Here is a 21,178-nt window from a genome sequence, read left to right as displayed (position 1 = left end):
CAGGCGCAGGTACACGCGTATGCAAACCAAAAAAACAACGCAAGTCAGTTTTGTTTCTGCTTCTGGTAAAGTGCTGAAGACAGAAAGGTTGGTTTGGGTGTGGTGCTATCAAACAGGAAAGACATTGTCCATCTAGTCAAATGCCAACCCGCAACAAAAAAAAAAAAAAAAACCAAAAAAAAAGAAAAAAGAAAAAAAAAAACAAACCCCACTCCCCCCCCCCCCCCGCCTTGAATTTACAGGGGGCCGTGTCGAGCTTCGTACTTTGCAAGGACGTTCTTGCATTTGCCCAGCTCTTTCCGTAGGTCGGCCACCTCCTGGCGGAGAGCCGAGTTCTCCTTCTCCAGAAAGGAGGCGCGGATGGCGATCTGGTTCTCCTTCAGCCGGCGGGCATCCCTCGATCGCTTGGCAGCCATGTTGTTCTTTCTGCGCCTGGCCCAGTACTTGTCATCCTGCTCATTAAACACAGACAGAGATGAACAGGACATTACATTTCAGCAAACGGAGCAGCCACAGCCTCCGGCCTGGGGATGGCTTCACTCCACACGCTCTCCTGCCTGGCCCGGCGAGCCCTGACAGTGCCAGGCACTGCTGGGACCAAAGCTGCGGATTTACACGGCACAACCCACCCAGGGAGCGCAGGCGCCTGCCCGTGTTTCTGTCAAAATGTTGACGCTAACCCCCTCAGCCTCCTGACCGTGAATCCCTCCAAGAACAACCGAAGCAGCACTCCAGCGGTACAACTCGCCTCACATCTGCGCTGACCTAGTCAGACACCCACCTTGCACGGGATGACTCACTCCCTACCGGTTGCTGGAGCAGCACTCATCACCTCTCGGATGTCCCTGCTCGTCTTTGCCAGCCAACCCCTGGTTCCCTGTTTGCTGGTATCAGCCACGTCTTACTACCGCCTGTTCAGCTTTTTTTCTGTTCAAAGCTCTTTCTCTACAGAGCCCCAAAGTGTTCCTCTTTGCACCCTACAACAGCCAGTCACTGGAAGAGGATTCCTTGGCACAACGACGGTGGCTGCTTTGGTACCATCCGCAAAGAGATTAGTACAATAGGCTTTGATTGGGGAAAAAAAAGCATTTGCCAGAAATAGTGCCACTAACCTCTGAAGTTTCGTAAGCTAACACATCCCCAAAGCGTTATCCCTAAAGACTTGCCTCTCGATCACCCTACTGCATTGGCGCATCAAAGGCTCTAAGTAACTGCTTCATTCTGCCCGACTCTTCTGCTCTCCCAGTGAAGCGGCCTTCAGTGAAACGGCAGCTTCAATGATGCTTTGAAACTGAACTAAGTTCAAGAAATTTGGAACAACTCAATAAGTACAAAGCGGGCAGAATCTCTCATGAAAAGTGAAATTCATTCCCCTGCAGAATAAGAGCGATGCAGCCATTCAACCCTCAAATTGCCTGGTCAAGTCATACAGCTCAAACCTCCCCGCCCAGAGTCATCCCTCCGTTTTACAGGCCTACCTTGGCTTGCGCGGCCCTTCTTTCACCCAGCACGGTGGCACAGCACCCTATCTACCACCAGGCACAGGAGCCATCTGCTCCTACGTCGCACTGAAGAGACAAATACCCCACCACTGCCCCGTCTTTCAGCACGAGGCATGCCAGGCCTAATACTGCTGCTCTGCATCTTCTCCTGCTGCTTCCGAAAGGCAAAGCAAGAGCAAAACGCCTGCTAGAAGTACTCTAGAACTGCTCTGTATTAATTCAGCTTAACAAGGTGTGTAGCGATGTTGACTCGGAGCCAGCGTACCTCTAAATTCTCTTCACCTGTACTTAGATGGGACCTTCAAAAATCGTCGTAAAAAAAAAAAGCATGCAGCAAAAGGCTATGACCCAAATCTTGTTTATAATTTCCCATCTCATTCCACTCCATAAAAATCAGCTTTAAGCAATTTATTAGTGTGCCACCTAGGCTTCATCCCTCTTTATTTTAACAAATTGCTATGGCAAATCCCTTAATCCAGGCCTGAAAGAGGTAAGGCTGGCATTTCAAAATCACATGCAACCCGGAGACGATTGACTGGTCTAATCTTCTTACCCTCCCCCAGAACTCCACAGCCACTCCACATGCCAGGGCAGAAGCAGCACTTGGGTCAAGCACTCTGAAATGAGTCAAGGGCAACTGATGTGATTATCTCAGGGAAATGAGAGACCCTGAAACTTCTAGTTCAGTCTTAGGCTGAAAATTTACGTGCCCCACTGCTGCATGTGGTCCAACAGCATCTTTGGCAAAAGTCTGCTTTGACGAATAAGGACACCAAGGATGTATCACCAAACGGCACTGTGGAGCAAACCCCCCTCTCCTCACACCCCCGTAGCCATTTCGGTATCGAACACCTCTCTCCAGGCACACCTCTTGGCACACTGCAACGCCAGCTGAGCACCCCCGGTAGTAAAATCTGCCCAGGTCAGCGATGGCGCGGTGCAGATCAACCCCCTTCGAAACGAAAGCCGAGGATACTACGACAAAGTGACAGCAACACACCACCTGAACACTACTGGAATTGTGATTGCTGTGCTTTTAACTTGCACAACAGTGTCCTTAGGGATAAAAGCAGCGAAGGGCACCAGCTTCTTTCCCTAATGCTGTCAATCTGGTGTAAACACATGGCAGCCCAGCCTCCCTGCACGCACAGCCAGGGGTTCCCACCGACTCCAACAGGCTGTCGGTCTGTGTCTTGGGGGGCAGCAGCAACAGCAGAATGAAACTCTGCACTGACTACCTCTGACAAAAAAGATCCTCTTGGAAATTACATACTGGGAATAGAACTTTGCAAATAACGACAATTTTCACAGTTGTTTGACAAGCTGAATCAGTTGATCGACTTGTTCTGCTCCCTTCAAGCTCTTTGCTATTCACATCTCAGAAGCAGTGAGAGACGTAGACAAAGGTGCCCTTTATTTGTAAATATTGTATTATTATCATAAAATATTTAAAATATTGTATTAAAATAGACTTCTTGGCAGAAAAATTTTGTTCTGTTTTCCTACAACTAGTTTAGATTCTTTCACCGGGATCAGCAATGTTTACTACAGTGTTCCCGTTCGTTATTAAACACAGAGCTGAAGCAACTTCCAAACAAGACACAACATAACTTCATTCTGCCATTATCAGGGACCTCCACTGACCCTGCAAGAGACGGACTCTTCCTTGAAGAATTCACAATCTATGCTGATGAGACAGATGCAGGATAGAGGAAAAGGAAACACAATCAGACTGTTTCATAAGGGGGAAATATGGGACAAAGTAAGCTTGTCCAAGGTCATGCAGGAAGCTTCTGGCATACAAAGGAAATTAATATTGATCTCATGAATTTCAACTGTTGTGTAACTAGCAAGGGACATCCTCCCCTCGGTCTTATACAGAACCGTTAGTGGTCTTATTCTACAACAAAGTCATACTTAGTTTGGCAGATTGACCTTACGTGAGAAACCAGATTCATGCTCCAAAATCCCTATCGCAGAGAGTAACTGTCACGGAGTCTGTACAAATAACCTCGGCACCAGTTCCAATTTACCTTCAGGTCATCGGGAATGAAGACTTTGCGAGCTTTCTTAATCATCGGCTGCGGTTTCAGCTCTTCTTCAGAGAATTTGCGCTTACGAGGGTCAAACATCTCCTGGCCAGGAATACTGGAAAGAGCAAGATCTGCAGGGTCAGGTTCATAGCCAACAGGAACTTGGATAGTCTCAGGATCAATGGGACTCGGTGTGTTTCGGTTTGCTGGCAAGATCTGGCCTACAGAAATAGAGGACAAATTCAGCTGTTAGAAGAAAATACATAAATAATATCACTGAATATGGATTTTAGAAGTTCTCTAAATACTTTACAAGCAATAATTCTTTAAGCCTTCACTGTAAATTCGGTATCTACCCCTGCTAAATATTAGATTGTCCCTTCTGTAGGGTGCCTATTCAGATCCAGACATGCTCATGCCGTTATTTGCAGAACTGGTTCCTAATTCTGGTTGCTGACTTATGCCCACGTAAGATCACTGAATCCAATACTGAGTTGCACTAGACCGCAGGCAGAAGACATGCTCCTCCAACCCATGCTACTCCCTTAAGATCACATCCTCAGGAACAAATCATACGTACTCTCATTTAGCTCCGACTTATCCACCACCCTGTAATCCTTCCCACCTTCTTCATATACAGATTTTTTTCACAATAGACAGTATTGCAAGAAAATGTATTTCCAAGCTGTGCTGAAGCACTCCACTAAGAAGGCTGCTGTTTTCTATGAAAACCTACTGGTGATAGACAGTGAAGGAAACTAGCAACACCAAAGGCTACGACAGCTACTTAAAGATGCTCTGCAAAAATGAAAGAACATGTATTTACGCCACACTGCTCTTTTATGGTATATAAAACCTAATAAAAAGGAGCCTGTCCCCAGAACAGAATGATATCCCCCCCACCCCGTTTTTCTTTTTTAATCTTAGATACAGCTCTGCAGATCCTACAGCACCAATTCAGGCACTATTCCCACTAAAAATCCAATTTAAAATCTCAACCAAAGATTCCAAAAATAGGATCTTAAAGTCAGTCAGCTGCCTAAACACGGACTATCCCCGGGGGCAGAATTTTCAGAAGTTTTCACATGCCTCAGAAGTACCAGCCTCACGACTTCAGAGGGAGGACTTCTGATTGAAGCAGATATTCTTTTATAATTTTGGCTATTAGCTAATCGTCTTTAGAGATACGATGGCTTTCATAAGAACTACACAAACATCCTGTGACTGCATAATATTTCCTTTTTTGTGCCCGCATCTGCAATATTTAGGGTATAAAATGGTAAATGTTAAATGTCATTTCTAATTCCAAACCAAGGCCAGTGTTAACAATGCCATTTTTATTTTAATCTAGACGATCACGGCAACAATATTGGAACTACAAAGAAAACGCACTGGGGAATTGCATTGGGCCAACCAGGGTTTGCTAACAGCCAGCTTGTCTTTGGTAACTCCTATTTTAAAACAGCGCTGATAAAATCAGCTTCCAGGAAAGGCTGGTAAGGCCCCGGGAGAAGAGAAAAGGAGGATCAAAGTTATTAAAATACATACACGTCTGCAGGAGAGGCAGCGGGAGGAGAGGATCCCGCGACCCGCTGCACCCACAGCAGAGCGGCCCTCCTCTGCCCCCGCACCCGGCGCGCCGCTGCCAGCCCCGCGGGGCTGGAAACCCGCTGTTTTCTGCGGTGTCCCGGTCACGAAACCGGGAACCAAGGCCCGCCCGGCCAACGGCCACGGGGGGCGACGAGAGGCCGCGGCAGAGCGGCGGCAGCGGCCGCGGCCTCTCCCCGCGCTGCCCGCCCGGGGGCGCGCCCGGCCGCCCCGCGGCCTGTGCCGGGGCCCGCGCTGCGGCAGCGGGGCCGGGGGCCGGGGCCGGGGGCCAGGGCCGGGGCCGGGGGCCGGGGCCGGGCCGCTGTCTGCGCGGGGCGGGCCCGCACCAGCGGGCGCTCCGGCCCTGCCCGGGGAGCCGCGGCCGCGGCGGGTGCGGGTACCGGCCCCGCACTTGCGTGCCTGCGCGGGGGGCCGGGGGAACCCGGGCTAGGCACGGCTGCCAAGCCAGCCCAAACGGCTCAGCGCACCGAGGCATTCCTGTGCCCGGCTTTAAATGGATGGCTAATCTCATTTCAGATACATGGGCTGGCAGAAACAGGCTTATTTAAAGGATTAAATGCAGGGAAGCTTCCTTTGATGTGAGTATGCTCGAACCAGAGCAGCCAGATTTTTTTTTTGATTTTTTTTTTTTTTTAAGGCAGACAAATACACAGACATACGCACACATAAATCTTGCAAATTCTGTGATACAGATAACAATGAAGCAAGACACTAGCTCGGAATACTTTTATAATATTTCTGGCGAGCGTGCAGGGTGTTTCTAAAAGTCAAGTGGATTGTGAAATGTGCCCCAGCTTTCTAATTGCCCTAAACAAAAGCCTGTATTTAACTATTGCTGAAGTTCTAGATACACAGCATCAGTTTACATAGTATCATTTATCTATAACGTGCCATATTACACAATTAGATGAGCTTTGTCATCATTTGCCTCAAGAAATTTTACAATGTCTCTCCAAAAAAAAGGAAAGGGGAAAACTGCTCCTTTCAAACGTGGGAAATTGAGGTATCACATCTTACAGTGCAACAGCAAAATAAAGGAAAGAGCAATATATCTCCAAGGTGATCTGGGAGAAGACCCTGCAGCAATCAAGACCCTGCCTCGTTCCCTACACGCACACATCTCACTTCCCCGTCTAAGCAGCTCTCACTGCTAAAGACCCGGTCCTTGAGCGAACATAAGATGTCCCAGGTGCCGATGCAAAGCTCATTCAAGGTGAATGCCATTCCCTAATGCAAAGCCTGAACGAATCATGCACGCGGCTAAACATCATCACCCAGGAGCTTGAAGGCTATTGCCCTGTAAGATACTCCTACACGCACACCTCCGTCAGTCTGCGTGGGCTGACCCTCTGCTCTACCACGTACATGATCAGGAACTCCAGAGAACAGCCGAGTTAACAGGGTGGCTAAAACCCCAGGCACAAACCCCAGTATTTCCTCGTCCAACGTTTTACGTTAAGCAGCTCCTGGCACTCGCTATCGTTTTCTTCATTCTATCAATTATTTGCCAATAATACAAGCCAGGAACCTGTCTTCATTAGTTTACTGGCTAATGGCCCTTACATCTACGTGGTGCTGGAACTGGTCGTAACCCAAGACGACAGCGTGGGCCGCGCTGGACTTGGCACTGCTATACTGCAGGAGTACAGTATGTGGCCTCACGTTACATTGCTCTCCAAGCTCCTCTCCCTGTGTGTGCATAGCACTTTAGCTGTGCATCCTTCTGCCAAATTTGTTCAGGGTGTTATTTTTATGCACTAAATTCCTCGCAATCAGAGGTAGGTCAAATAAGCACAGCAATCTGAACGTCATGTGCCCAGCAGCGACTAATCCTCACATCAGCAAGCTTCACAGCTGTCACAACATCCAGAGAAAGAGCTGGTCAGAAGCTGTGAAGCACAAGGAATCGGCTCAGGAAGAAGCCTACGACACTAGCCATCGAGGCCAGGCGAAGGTAAAGCACCTCACCGCTCAGCATCGGGAGCCAGATGCCTTTGTTGCCAGTCTCTGTATTATTTAAACACCGCACTCACAACAGCGGCCAAATTTTCACCACAGTGAAGTGGCTGGACTGTTTAATGTGCTTAGCTCTGTTCTCAATGGGGGCTGACGACTGCCAAGTGTTCTGGAAAGAACTCAGCCCCTCTAAGTTGCTGAAATGAGAGCTCTTGAGCATTGAGCTCTCTTGGATCTCCAGCTGCAGAACTCCACAGTGGTGGTGGATGCAAGCTGGGAACAATGGTTAATGGAAACTTCCCCTCATACCGCCCTAGTGATGCGTCTCAACCATGGCCTGGAGAGACCACAACTATGTCAACGCTGGCCTTTTGTCTGGAGACTTTCCCACTTGTAGAGCACCACTCAAGCAACGCAGAGTGTGCCAGGACGGACACAGCTCCAGGTGTCTCCTGGCGGAAGAATCCGCGGGTTTTGACAACCCCAGCAGTTATGGCTGCCCCAGCATCTTGCCTTCGCTAATGGTCTTGGTGTTGCTCTGGCAGAGATGAGCAACAGCAGAAAATTTTCCAGAAAGAAGGACTTGAAAGAAAGTTGGCTGCTCTAGCCTTTCAGTCCTCCTCCTCCTCCCAGCAGAGACTGCCAGTAAGGAAGGCCAACGTAATGGCAATATTTTCAGTGTGGTTCCTTGTTCAAAGAGAAATGGACTGAAGCCATTCACTTGTGTCATCCAGGTCACCAAATGGCTGGTAAAAAAACCATCAGCTTTTAATTGCTTTTAATTCAAAAGTACAGCAGTGTTTTTATACACCTACAAAAACAAAATGCTGATCTGGTATCGTGGGGAGCTCAATCACCGTATCCTGACTCTTAATTTCCCCCTCATGAAACATTCCACCTACCAGCTGGGCCCAGGAGAGTTAAGACAGAAATAACCTCTTCAACTGCACCACTGCTTGACAGACTTCTTATTTGTATTGCAAGAGATCCCCAGTGAATTATGTGGAACTCAATTTTGAATCATTCAACTCCCGTAGAAATGTGCCTGATTTTCAGAAATCTCTCTTCTCGCAGCCCTTCCACACTTTTCATCAGCTCAACAGCTGGCTGGAGAATAGTGAAGAGAAAATGAAAAGGGAGTGGAAATGCTCTAATCAAAATATTTTCCCCTATTTTTTACACATGTCTTGGAGGGAAAGAAAAGAGTAGTTTTCTCATTCAATTTGTTAGCAGCCCAGATATAAACCACGTGTTTGCTAATAATTTTTCCTTACATAAACTAAAGGCACTTTGTGTATGTCAGTCAGACTATATAGCACGGCAGTTAAATTGACAGATAATCCTCACCCAGAGCTGCTCCAGAGAACGCCACTGCTCTGCCGGTATGTTTTCCAAACCGTCTATCCGCTTGGCGGCTGGCCAGCTATTTGGGATAGTTCCCTTACTCCAAATCTCTGCCTGTCCCAGAATAATCTGTCATTTCTGCATTAACCCCTTCAGCCTCTAGGAAAAGTTCTCTCAATGCAGAATACAAGGCAGCGTGCAGGAACTGAAACAGACAAAAATCCCCGCAGGCAGTAAACTAAAAGAACTATTCTGGAGGTCAAGATTTATCCAGGGACAGTATCTTGTCAGATTATAATTCCTCAGTTACAACATTATAAGCATCATCCAATTTCCTGACTATTAGTATTTTAGTGCCTTCCAGAAACTGAAACAATTACGTGGATAGTAAGGCCATTCCAGCCCTCTCATGGCAGGACAAAACCAACCACCCTTTGCCTGGGGCTGAAGAAGACACTTCACCCCTGGGTGTATTTATGTAAGAAGTTATTAGAGGAGCTTTATTTTCTTCCAAAGCAACAGGAGATTAGTGCATTTTAACCAGTGCTCCAACCTGGCACAGACATTCCTCTATTTCTTATTTACACAAATTTGATTCTGCCGAACACGGGGTGACTGCAAGCGCCTCCTGCAGAAAGAAGTATCTTAATGCAATGCAACCACAACATATTCGCTGCTCTTAACACACACTCAAAGACTGGCACATAAAAGTTTTCAAAACATGTGTTTTTTAAAGACAGCAGCATTGTTTACAAATCTTGTGCATTTAATTATAAAAGAATTGTCATTTCCCCTCTCAGCACTGTGTGCCTCCCACTCCGGGCCTCTACAGTGTTATTACAGGCAGGACTGGCAGTCTTATTAAGATTGTCTGACATTTCCCATTAGAGGATGCTGTCTTCAGCTCCTTAGACCTTTGCCAGATTTCAACCATTCTGTTTGGGCTTGTGTGTGCCAATTCCGTTCCTGCCAAAATGGTTCTACAGTTTCCCGAAAAAGGTTCAGCAAAAATACTTTGTTGTGAACCTGTTAAAAGTTTCTGGTGAACTTTTCACTGAGCTGTGCTAGTGACCTGTGCACTGGAAGAGAGGGCAGCTCCTGGATCAATGCTATTTCCCTTTCTTTTGCCTTCTTAAAATCTACTATGTGGTTGCTAAGGCTGGGTGAGAAAGAGGCAATTTCAGTAAGTGATTAGAACTGAAAGCTGAGAAGGGGGCAAGGAGGTGACAAAGGTGAGGATGAGGGAGACTGGTAGCCAAAGAGGAGAGCGGGATAGCCTGGAAGAGGACGGCTGTTTCAGCAAAGGCTGGGATGAACGTGTTCAGCAGGGCACTGTTGGAGGGCACAGGGCAGGAGAGCGTCTGTGCTGACGGCACCAACGCAGCCCCAGATTCCCGAGCCCCCCAGATCCTCCTCTATCAGCAAACAGTGACGTGCGCTGCCAGAGTGCCCCGTCCCCCTTCAGCTCCTTACACTGAGAGGAAGCTGTCACCCTCTGCTCAGCCCAAGCGGCGGGATGCGGTGGGGTGCTGTCAGGTCCGTTCCTACTCACTTCCAATGTGCCTGTTGTAGGGGTGGCACATGAGAAAAATCCAGGTTGTCTTTTCAATTTTATTTTTTTTAAATTAAATACAAGACCTGTTTTAAGAAGCACAGTCATGGCTGCAACAATCTTTAAAGTTTCGGTCACATACTGTTTTTTCCAGATTCTTTCCTCATTCAGGAGTCACTTGTTTCACCCATTTTGATTTATCCAAATGGACCCGTACCTTATTTGCCACAAATTACTCCAACCTCCTGTAGAGCACTTTCAGCAACTTTTCAGGACTTGCCTCCAGCGTTGATGACTACTGCATCTGCGTGCTTCACAGAAACAATTTTTCTCCCCGTAAGTCCTCTATGAAAGAAGGGGCAGCACTTCCTCTTTGCAGGTGAAGAACAGAAGTACATTTTAAATCAAAAGTACGCAGCCAGACTCACAGGTTAGCTAACGTTATAGGCATTGTCTGTATTTCAAACCAACTCTCACCAACTTCTGTTGCAGGTTGGGGCTCGTGCGGGGGCTCCACACGAACCAAAGTGAGGGCCACCCAAGGTATCAAATGGAGCTCCCCATGTAAAGGGAGGCAGACATGCAGTGTGACAAGCTCATAACAAAATTACTTGCTCAGAATTCTCCTGAAGCAAAACCCAGTCTCTCTAGACAAAACCCTTCTGTCCCTCCTGCCAGATTTTCCCTTCTCCTCCTGCCGTTCCCTGCATCCTCTCACATCTGCAGTAGATGAGGTCAAGATCCAAGATCCTACAGACAACCGCTTCCTTCCTGATACAGCCCTGATTCAACCCAGAGCTGGTCTGACCTCTGCATGCAAAAAGGGAAAAGGGAAAAAAAGAGGATATAATGTAATTAAAGCCTGCATCTCCAAGCAGACAAGGGGGCGGGGGGGGGCGTTGCTAGCTGAAGCTGCACACATGGCCTTCAGTCGAGTGTTTGCAGGCTTTTGAGGGCTTGACTGCAACTTCTGCATGTGGTTAGCATAAGTGCACGTAATATGCTATGCCTGCTGTGCCAGTAACATTTTGCCCTCCAAAAGCAATAAACAAACAAATATAAGGCACCACCAGGTAAAATTTTCCACTATGTCTACTGGACTTAAGACTCTACTCTTCTGTAGGATCCATACTCTGAAAGCCTTACCCTGTCTTTAGCCTGTGTGAAGGCAGCACTAAGCTCAGTGAGGCCCCATTTCTGAAAGCTACCAGGAAATCAAACTTTTATTCCTTCCCAAACCAGCCCCTGCAAGACACCTGAAAGTAGCTGGTCCTCTTCTGAACATTTCCCTTGCAGAAGTGCTACACACACAAACAGCAGGTTTGATCCTGCTCCCAGGCCACTGCACAGGGATGTTCAAATTCTTGAAAAGCATGAAACCCACAGCCTTCTTAAATGCCTTTCTGACTCTTTGTAGGGTGCTGCTTCCCTCACAAAGATAGGCCAAGAGGCTGTTGAGTGGGGACAGGGCCTGAAGAGAAGCTGCAAGGAAGACCATTCAGACAGGTATTTAATTTTGATTTATACTTGGCTCAGAAGCACATTTCACTTCAAGATGTTGATATTCTCTGGTGCACTGGAGCTTCGTGACATCCTTTGGGGTATCTATATATTTTTGTTAACTGGCAATTCACACATAGTAAGGTTCCTCAAAAAGTACAATTCTTTCTTTCCCTAAAGGGAAGGTTCCAGAGAAGCATCAGAATTGTTAACCTGTTCTGAAGGAGAAAAAGATGCCTTTTTCTTTCCTTGGACAACTAGATATCCATAAATATGCCCTCACGTGGAACACCACTCAAAACAAAGACAACGCTTGTCCTCGGGATGCATTCATGCCCCTGCCAATGTGCTCTGCAAGACTCCAGACCAAGTAAGTTCCTCTCCCATTGTTCTATTTACTTGGCTAATGAACAACCAGGACAGCACGCTCTCAGTCAGTAAACAGGTCTTGCAAAAAGCCGTCGTGTAATCCTGAAAGCATAGGCCACCCATGACTCATGTATCTATTACCCAGTTCTGGTACCCAAGCCCATCTTGCTTGGGTGTGTTATCAAAACAAAGCCAAGGGAGATTTCAAATGGCATGGAAAAGCCACGTGAAACAGGTACATTTCCTCTGCCTCCCAATCAGTAGCTAATGGCAAGCCTGAGAGACAGACAACAGATGCTATCAGCTGCTCTCTGAATATATCCCTTCAGAAAAAGGGGTCATTGGGCAGAGCTACAGCAACTTGCAGATCTCGTCTTCTCTTTTGATCTGTTCTGTACACACAAATCGGAACTACCTGTTGTGGTAGCTTTTTTGGGTTTACTTTTTTACATTTTTTGTTCACTAAAATAAAGTACACTCTATGTGACAAAACTAAATGGGTGCTTTATAGAGGGTGATTTTTATAAAATAATTACATTTTAAGAAGTAGAGATGCCAGAACGGGAACATGCTGTTCCCATAACCTTCTAAGTAAGACTTAGTACATTTTCTTTTCTCTCTGCCTTGCATTAGGACCCTCTAACATGTTTTGGAAAAAAAGAAACGTAACAGCAAAACCTAAAAACTTGTATTTGGTTTTTTTACAGCCCAGTAACTGCTGAGGTCTAATTTGCCTTTACGTACTAGTTTTATTCCCAGAGAGCATGCACAAAGAAAGCACAAGGGCGTGTGGTTGTAGGTTTTTCTCTATTGACGTATTTATCTTCATTTATAAAGTATACAAATGCATCAGTCTCAGGTACTCTGAAAAACGGGTCAGGGGAGGAAGGGAACACATAACCACGACTCAGGGAAAATTCCAAGAGAACAGACTGTTGCATACAGACGTTACCACATGTCCACAACTCCTTCTTTACAGCTGCTGCATAATACAGGGTTTTGCAGCACAGAGGCAGGCGAAAAGAGGGAACTTCAAAAAGCAAGTCTGATTAAAAGAAATGACAACACTCAACACTGTGTAAGACATTCTTATAAATTCACTTCTAAAGGTGAGAGAATCATCTAGCACCAGAAAATGGCAAGAAACTGCTACGCTGAGGAGTCTCAAAAACCAAACCAATGCCTGCAAAGATTTCTGCACCTAAGAACAGCCATCACGTTTTTATAGAAAGGTGATGGTAAAGTGAACAAAAAATCTCAGGGAAAAGTGACCAGAAAAAGCAATACATACCAACTGTTTTAAAAATAGTACCAGTGAAAAAGGTTGGCCATGGAAAACCTCTTGAAGAAATCCTGGAATCCTGATACTTACTTTCCCTCTTGTGACCTCCTCTGCAAACTGTCCATAGCCCTGAACTGAGATGCTGGACACACTACGTATGCATGTTCTGAATACAACAGAGAGCAGAACCTGTGAAGATTTTGAACTATGTCAAAAATGAAACAAAAATGCCCCAAGACACAAACTCAAACCTCCATCTACTGCGCTTTTTTATTATTATTATTTTTTTTTATTTATCACTCATTTACTGTGATGCCTTCAGGAGGCATCTCAGCAAAGCGATCAGTGGCACTTCACTTAACTGCCACTTGAGACTGCCATTTCTTTCAAACCCTTTTCCCCCAATTCACTTTTGCTATCGCACACAGCATGGCTCTCCATTGCCAATGAATGATAAAAATGTTATCAATAAATTAAGTCGATATGCTAAAAAAAAAAAAATCAATATATTCAAAATAAAAATATATTTGAGTGTAACCTTAAGGGCCAACATGAACTGGCAAATCACTTATCAACTCTCTGCATATGGGAGCTTTTAAACATACGTGTCTGAGTTTTATAAATATACAGAGGACCCTGTTCACTGAAAATTATCATTCAGAAAAGTGTAAGCCAATAGCAGACTTACTGTATTTTTAATACAGCATTTTTCTTCCAGTAACGATAGCTGCAAATTTCAAAATTAGTTGCCAATTCAGACGTACCAAATAACTTTCAAACAATGTCTTGGCACTGAAACTTTTCTTTAACAGAGACCCTTCTACCCTTCGAATGCAGTAAATTTCGTAGAAGTCTCTGCCCATCCGGGAACAAAGCCCTCTGCGGGCTGGGCTGTACTCGGCACTTCCCAGCGGACAGGCAACCAGCTCAACACCATTCCCACTAAAACCAACAGTTTAGTAGGAACTTTCATAGGCAATGTATCACTGGCATGGACGACCACTATTTTGGGTTTATCTGGGACAGGGGAAAGTGCCAGTGTACTTACCTCTGACACCTCCAGTCTCTACAACACTTTACCATTTACACTAAATACAACAGTGCTTTACTAAAAGCTGATTCCCACAGCAGTGAACTGACCGGGCTGGCTTCCTTTTTACAATGGTGGTCATCCCGTTCCCTATATGGGATACACGTGAGACTGCATAGGCCTTACAGCATTTTGTTGTCCAAGGCTTTTGAGAGCATTTGAGGGCAGGACAGGACACGACACAGTCCTCTGCGTCATCTTCCTCTTATTCACCAGGTCACCTGTAGGCAAAGGCACTGCAGGCTCCGCTGCTCCTGCAGAACTCCCACTGGGTGCCCCTGCTGAACACAGGATCAGGTCTGCAGGGATCGGCCATGCAGAAAAAGGTGTATCCGTGCCCAAAGGAAAGGAGAAACACTGGAGAGTTGGAAAGCGCTGCAAGCTGAGGGCAGCAACAATTCACAGGCTTGGGAAACTATGTGGGCTTTACCTTTTACACTCCTGTTAACTCTGATTTTCATGAAGTAGGTGGTGTTGCTACAGCAACTGTCGTATCACATCATTTCTGCTGCCTCTGTCATGGAGATCATCTTATTTTATCTTCAACTCAGATATGCAGCTTTTCTTCTTCTGTTCTAAAGCCCTCTATATTGGATATAAAGAATTACACAAAATAGCTATGCCATATAAATGATATTTTTTTAAAATGCGGCAAAGCTTACAGAATCTTTTTATTTGTTCTCCTTTTACAAATGCCAAAGGAATAAAGAAAACAGCACTGACCAGAGTTTCAGATACAAATGAAGAGCTGGTCTCATGATAAAGATGCTTTGTGCCCCCTTTAACGTGTTCTTCCTACAGAAGCTAACCCTGTGTTCTGGTGCACTTCACCAGAAGTAACTCACCTATTCACAGGTGAAACCACCTCGCTTCCTCATGCCCAGGCCATTTACCTACATACATTCCACACATTCACACCCAGCTGAGCTGACGCTGCCCATCCACCGCGCACAACACGCTGTTCAACTCCCGTATCTCACCCGCTTCACCTGCGGCCTGGAAGAGGCATCCAGTGGAGCAGAAGTCTCAACCCATCTTTACCCATTTCAGAAGGTTTGTTCTAGCTGCTAGGGATGAGGTGGCCACCCGGCTTTGCAGCTCACTTGCTCAGTAACCCAAGAATTTGGCTCTACTCCTTTGCCTCCATTTTGCCGCCTGGATAAAGTCTTTGAGGACGCAATGCACAAGGAAAACTGAATAAAATCCTGATGATGGAAAGGCTCTACTAAATTTTTGTTATTAGCATGCATTCCAACTTGTGCACTCACAGATCTTCCTTTAAAAAAAATAAGCACAGTAGTAAATATTCAATTACACCCTCAGGCTACTCAGGAAACAAAAGAAGGACCTATCTACAGTCAAAGCTTATTGCACAGACCACTCAGCCACTAGCACAACTCAAACCACCAGAGCAAGCTCTGTGACAGCCACAGCCTAAGCTGGTGAGTATTTATATCTCCCTCTTCGTAAGCATTTCCAGTCACTTTCAAAACAATCAATGCAGGCACCAAGTTACACCTCTCTTCTATGAAGACAGGTCCCGGGCAGATGGAAATCTGCCTGCGTGGATCTAACCTGTGGGCAAGAACTGTATCGTGTGTACCTGGTTAAAGACTGTGTAGACAAGATACCAAATGTCCTTTCAGTTCTTTCAGCTACTTTGCAAGCTCCATTTCAGTGCCCCAGTACATGACAGTTCTACTTTAGCTCAATTTCCTCCAGAAATGAGTTTTGTGCAATCATGCTGTGCAGGTGCCTGTCTAGCCTCCTCCCAACAACTTTTGAAACTGTTGGCCAATCTCAAACAAATTTGGCAGAGAGGTATCCACATGTATTACTAACAAGCTTCGTGAAAACAATGTAAATGAAAGCAGCTCTTAACTCCCTGGCTGAAGGAAGGCTGCACAAGCCTCGTTACACAGAGATTTTGCTGCTCATGGAACCAATTCTTTGGGCAGGTATTAGGAAGGAAAAAAGAAAAGTATTCTCCAAGTTATCATTTGTTACGGCAGTCAGGAAAGCCACTTAATCCTCTACCGGAATTGAGAATATCTTTTCACCTTATCCCACCCACTCATTTACTATTTCCAGTAATCAGAAGCAAAATTATTTGACAACTGCACTGTCATTTGACAATCTCTCCGAATTCCACCCAGACACATCTGGTATTGATAGCCATTAGAACAGTCATGGACAAGTCCTGTATTAAAAATCAATGTAGAAGACAGTCAGACATGGACATCCCAGCTGTCTCATCAGAGTATTTATTTATTCTTATAATACGTAGTGGAAACCAGAGCTCTACTAGAAAGAGCTTTTTTCTATTATCCGCAGCACTTATTATGCAAGCAATTTAAGTCTTCCAACCAAGACACAGTAGGATTGTTTGGGAATCAACAAATTTGCTCTGGCAGCAATGAAACATTCATTATTGGGTTTGGAGTGGGGAAGGGTTTGGTACGAAGGAGAATTCTTTTTTTTTTAAAAAAGATTTTGTTAAAATGCAACACAAAAAGCTAGGTAAGGGATGCTGGGTAGGACTCAGCTAAGAATCAGAGTGCTCTAGATTTATGCTGGAAAATGCATGTCTCTGCCCACTTGAGGGATACACACTAACACACAGACCAGTATTTGCAAGACCAGAGGTCCCTTATAACCCTCTTCCTTTTTAATCTCACTGCTGTTATTTCAGCATTACGAACATCCACAATTACTGAATCTTGGAGGAGAACGGGTTAAACTTGGTAAAGGAAAAACAAGCAAGAGAAACACCTTTCCTCTTTCTGCCTAACTGGGTAATTGGTTAGCAGGAACCTGCTTGATGAGTTTCAACAGCTCCTAGAGATCAGGCAAAGCTGTTTCTGAGAGCAGCTAAAGCTGCCGACTGTATAAACATCTTTAAGCCGACCAACAGGGTACCCCTCGCTAAGGTTGTTTTTTTGACAACTAAAATTTCCAGAAGGCAATGAAGCAGTTTGTGTACTGAAGATCCATCCAAACCCTGTAAGAGCAGGGAACTGAACTATTTTAGGCAGAATATTTTATAGATGTTACATACATAAAATTGCCTTATGGTCAGAATAAACAGGTGATTTTAAAAAAATCTTTAAGTGAATGAAGAACGACTAAATAGATTCTCACTGCAATGGAAAGAGCACATCAGCAAAATTCAAATGAACAAACAACAGGTTCTGTCCTAGTAAAATATAAGGGGCTAAGAAAATTCTAGTTGTGAAAGTTCATGTGACAAATCAAAGGGCTTCACTGGATCTCTACAATCCTCTGGGCTTATTACTTGATACCATTTATCTATAACACAAAGATTTTACCCAAGTAATGAGTGATTTTGAGTCCAGTTGGCTAGAAAGAAAGTACACAAGGGTTGATTTTCACAAAGGGATTATCTTGTCCTATATCAGACGCGTGTGCAACCACGTGAGTTTAAAACAGAACAAAAAACCCCCAGTAAAATCTTGCTGTAAGTTCAAACCAGTCACAACTGTAGAATCACCAAAGCAGCACCTACAGCAATCAGTGCAAGACACTGGAAAATATTTACCTAGCACTGTCCACGTTATCATCTTCGGTTCTATTTATTCACCTTGATTATTTCAATTAACTAAACACTGCGGCTGATAAATGGACATTCCTACACACTGAGTTTTAACATCAAGAACCAAGCTCTCCCTTCCTGAAGCTCTGTCAGTCAGCCAACACCAGCCAAGAGTCTCACCACGGAGCTCTTTCTCCCAGGTTCTTTTCTCTCAGGAAGGATGTGAAGGATGCAGGGAAGACTAAGAGAACTGTAAATTTATATCCTAAAGAACAATGTACAGATTTGCGGAAAAGTATTTCGGCTTTTGCCAGTACCAATCTGCTCAGACGCAGCTCGAAGTGTCTGATAAAGTTATCATGAAAACAGACTTCCAGGCTCAGTACTGTCCATGTAAAACAAACCAACCAACACCCCTCCCCACCGCCCCCATTTCAAGAGATGTTCCTTCATAAAAATAACAGGAACTGCTCCTCAAACACGACCGCTGGCAATCATGCTTTGTACCCCCTCCCCAAGCACTATGTCTTTTTGTACCATCTTTTCATACAAGGGTGCCCTCAGAGATGCTGGGGTTTCAAACCCAGAGCCAATTTTCCAAAACATGCTGTATTTTGAAAAGCCCGTTTTTGTTTCACAGAGAAATAAATGAGTTTGCATCATAAAGCCTTTATGCCCTCAAACCCAAAGCCTCCCATACAGTTAAAAATCAAATCCAGCTTTATTTTCATGCATGAGTCAGGCTGCATGCAACAGCTTCAGAGGAAGGCAAGCTTGGGGCGGAGAATAGAATTGAGGTAAGAAAACCAGAGAAGGATACTTGTTCTTCTAACAGCACACTCTTATTTTCCCAAGACATTTGCTAATATTTTCATTTTGAGACTAGAGGAAAGCCACCCCCTTCCCCCCAAAAGAAGTTTTAAATATTATAAAGACACACAAGGACACACTTTATTATTTTAACAATTATTGCTATTTTCAGAGCTCCAGCACAGCTACTTCCTTCCATAATTGGACTTCAATCAAACCCTAGTGAAGCTTTTGATCTTGGAAAGAGTAACAACATAGCTCTGTTATCGGCACACAGGGGGCAAAGTGTAGGACATCCAGAATTTTTCAATAAAAGAAAGTTAATTGCTTTGACTTATATTTATCAAAGGTCATGGCTACAAGTTCTGAGTGCACACACATAACGGTGCGCACCGAGAAATCCTGTACGGACTGGCCAAAGTAAGTGTTGGGATTATATTATCTGTGTGCATTTAAAAAAAAAAGGGGGGGGGGGGGGGAAAGCAGCAAAACAATGCTAGATTACTATCCAAATATACCCCACTGGATGTCCTGCCAAATAGCAAATATGTGGCTGTAAGCTCTGAACTGAAATAAAAGCTTGGCCAGAAGCCCAGAGCTTCACTGTATTTTGCTCAGCTAGCCATAGTCTGGCAGAACAGAGTGAACACATTCTCAGCCACGTGATGAAGAAGCCTGTCGGGCCAAGCTGATTTCCTTGTGTTGGTTAAATGTGATCTTCAGACTGTACACACCAGCGGCTTTTGGGAAAACGTGAGAAAGTGGGAAACAACAAGCCACGGGCTATAAACCAAAGGGCAGCAAAAAAAACTAGTTAAGGGGTTTGCTTAACTGCTGGTGTTGCCAGTGCTGTGTTTTCACGAGGTGTTAACTGGGTTCATAGGGTTGAGCACATTTGGGCATTCACCTGGATTTCGAGAGGAGTTACACACCATCAGCTCCTTCCAGGACGCAGACCCTGAGAAGAGCCGATTCGGAAAAGGCACTGTAAATTCTTCATTGCAGAGGATGATGAGAGCTTCCCGTCAGTGGCTCAAAAATGCAAAACGCTGAATGACTTCCAATTCCACACTCAGGAGAGTCAGGGGTACTCAGGCCTCTCAGGATGTGGCCCAGTACAGGAAGGGTATGAATCTGATGGTTAGATACATCCTCTGTGGTTCGGATTTTGCTGACACTGCCTAAAGAGCCCCCAAGTAGCACTACTGAACACAGAGAAGCACTCATGAAGCGAGACAGAATTTGGCCAAAGGATTCAGTCTGAAAAACATGCAGGGTCTAATGGGACAAGAGCTGCCCCAATAATAAGGTTTTATATTTTGATAGTAGTGACAATAATGTTTTTAAATAACAGACTTGGGAAGAGACAAACAGCATCCCCGACCAGCATCAGAGGTGCACGTGACTCGTGAGAGCATGTTACACGTGGGAGCAGAAAGAAAAGACTTCAAATACAAGACCTCAGAAGTACATCCCTGCTACAGATAAGAGCGACTCAGATGAAACAGTCATGAGAGTACATAAGAAAAGTGAGATTTGTTTACTTTCTAACAAATAAATTGATAACCTAGACACGTGCAGCAGCTGGTGAAATCAGAGACACACACGAGTTGACAATTACACCTCCAGTTCTTTCCTTCTATTTGGCTAATTATTTCTTTTCACGTGTTCAGAACAGCTTCTAGACAGAGACTACCACAATTTTCAACAATGACTTCCACCATGTCGCAGAGAACATTGAACAGATAAGAGAGTTTGGAAAGGTGTTTCTTAAACCTAGTGATGAGTCCAGTCTGACAAAAAGATCAGCCTTTCTGAGAGCGGCCACGTGACTACGGATGCACGAACCTCAGGTCTCAGCGTCTGGACAATCCACGTCCTGATTTTTTAAGTGCTGAGACACCAACAGCTAACACGTTTCATGCAGACACCCAAACCACAGCTGTCCAACATTTCTGACTGAAGGCTTGTAGTTTAAGCCTCCTCAAAAGGTAAATAGGCAGGTTAACTTTAAATATGCTGCACTCTCCTAATTCTCTCATTTAAGTATACAGTTGAGGGATACAGGTGGTCACAAGGTCAACCTCCTGCTCCATTTCACTTGTGTTGCTCCCAAAAAATGGCTCAATCACCAGACTACTACCACTCCAGAAAAACCTTCACCTAATGAGCAAGCCTCATTGTTTCCTGCCTATGTGAATTAGAGTCCGGGATTGTAACAACATATGGCTAAGGAACACGACACAACTGTGATATCTGACTTATTAACCTTATCTGGTTTTTATGTTTTTCTCTTCCAAGAGCAATAATCTTCACTACAGGCAGGGGAATTAATTCCTCGTTTTTCAATGTACATGTATTGACACAAAGGGCAGGCCTCCAGGCAGCTGGTGACAAAGACCATCCCATGGTCAGTCCCTTGTGACTAACTTGCTTGGGTAGCTGTGGTCCCCGGAGAAGGCTGGAAGTCGAGAGTGGGAATTAAACAACGGTGCCCTAAGGTATCCAGTTTCACCCACTGAAGTTTGCAGGCTCTTTACTAGTCTTCAGAGCGGTGACCACCCAGCCCAACAGGGCTC

At 45.1% G+C, this 21,178-nt stretch overlaps 1 protein-coding gene across 2 annotated transcripts in view; it reads right to left on the bottom strand.

Annotated features, from left to right (window-relative positions):
• Positions 1 to 236: 236 nt before the first annotated feature.
• HLF (HLF transcription factor, PAR bZIP family member) overlaps positions 237 to 21,178 on the bottom strand; it is a 32,772-nt gene continuing 11,830 nt past the window's right edge. Inside the window, exons 3-4 of one of the 2 annotated variants that reach the window (XM_086473714.1) lie at positions 3,536 to 3,756; positions 237 to 455 (exon numbers count right to left, since the gene is read on the bottom strand). In XM_086473714.1, the coding sequence (XP_086329840.1) occupies positions 237 to 455; positions 3,536 to 3,756 (440 nt within the window). The remainder of the gene's footprint in view (positions 456 to 3,535; positions 3,757 to 21,178) is intronic. The other variant, XM_086473715.1, reaches the window with a different exon arrangement.

Source organism: Leptosomus discolor, chromosome 15, assembly GCF_034619465.1.
Source record: "Leptosomus discolor isolate bLepDis1 chromosome 15, bLepDis1.hap2, whole genome shotgun sequence".
Classification (NCBI taxonomy): domain Eukaryota; kingdom Metazoa; phylum Chordata; class Aves; order Leptosomiformes; family Leptosomidae; genus Leptosomus; species Leptosomus discolor.
The sequence above is the reverse complement of the archived record's forward strand: the minus strand, read 5'-3'. Positions and strand labels throughout refer to the sequence as shown.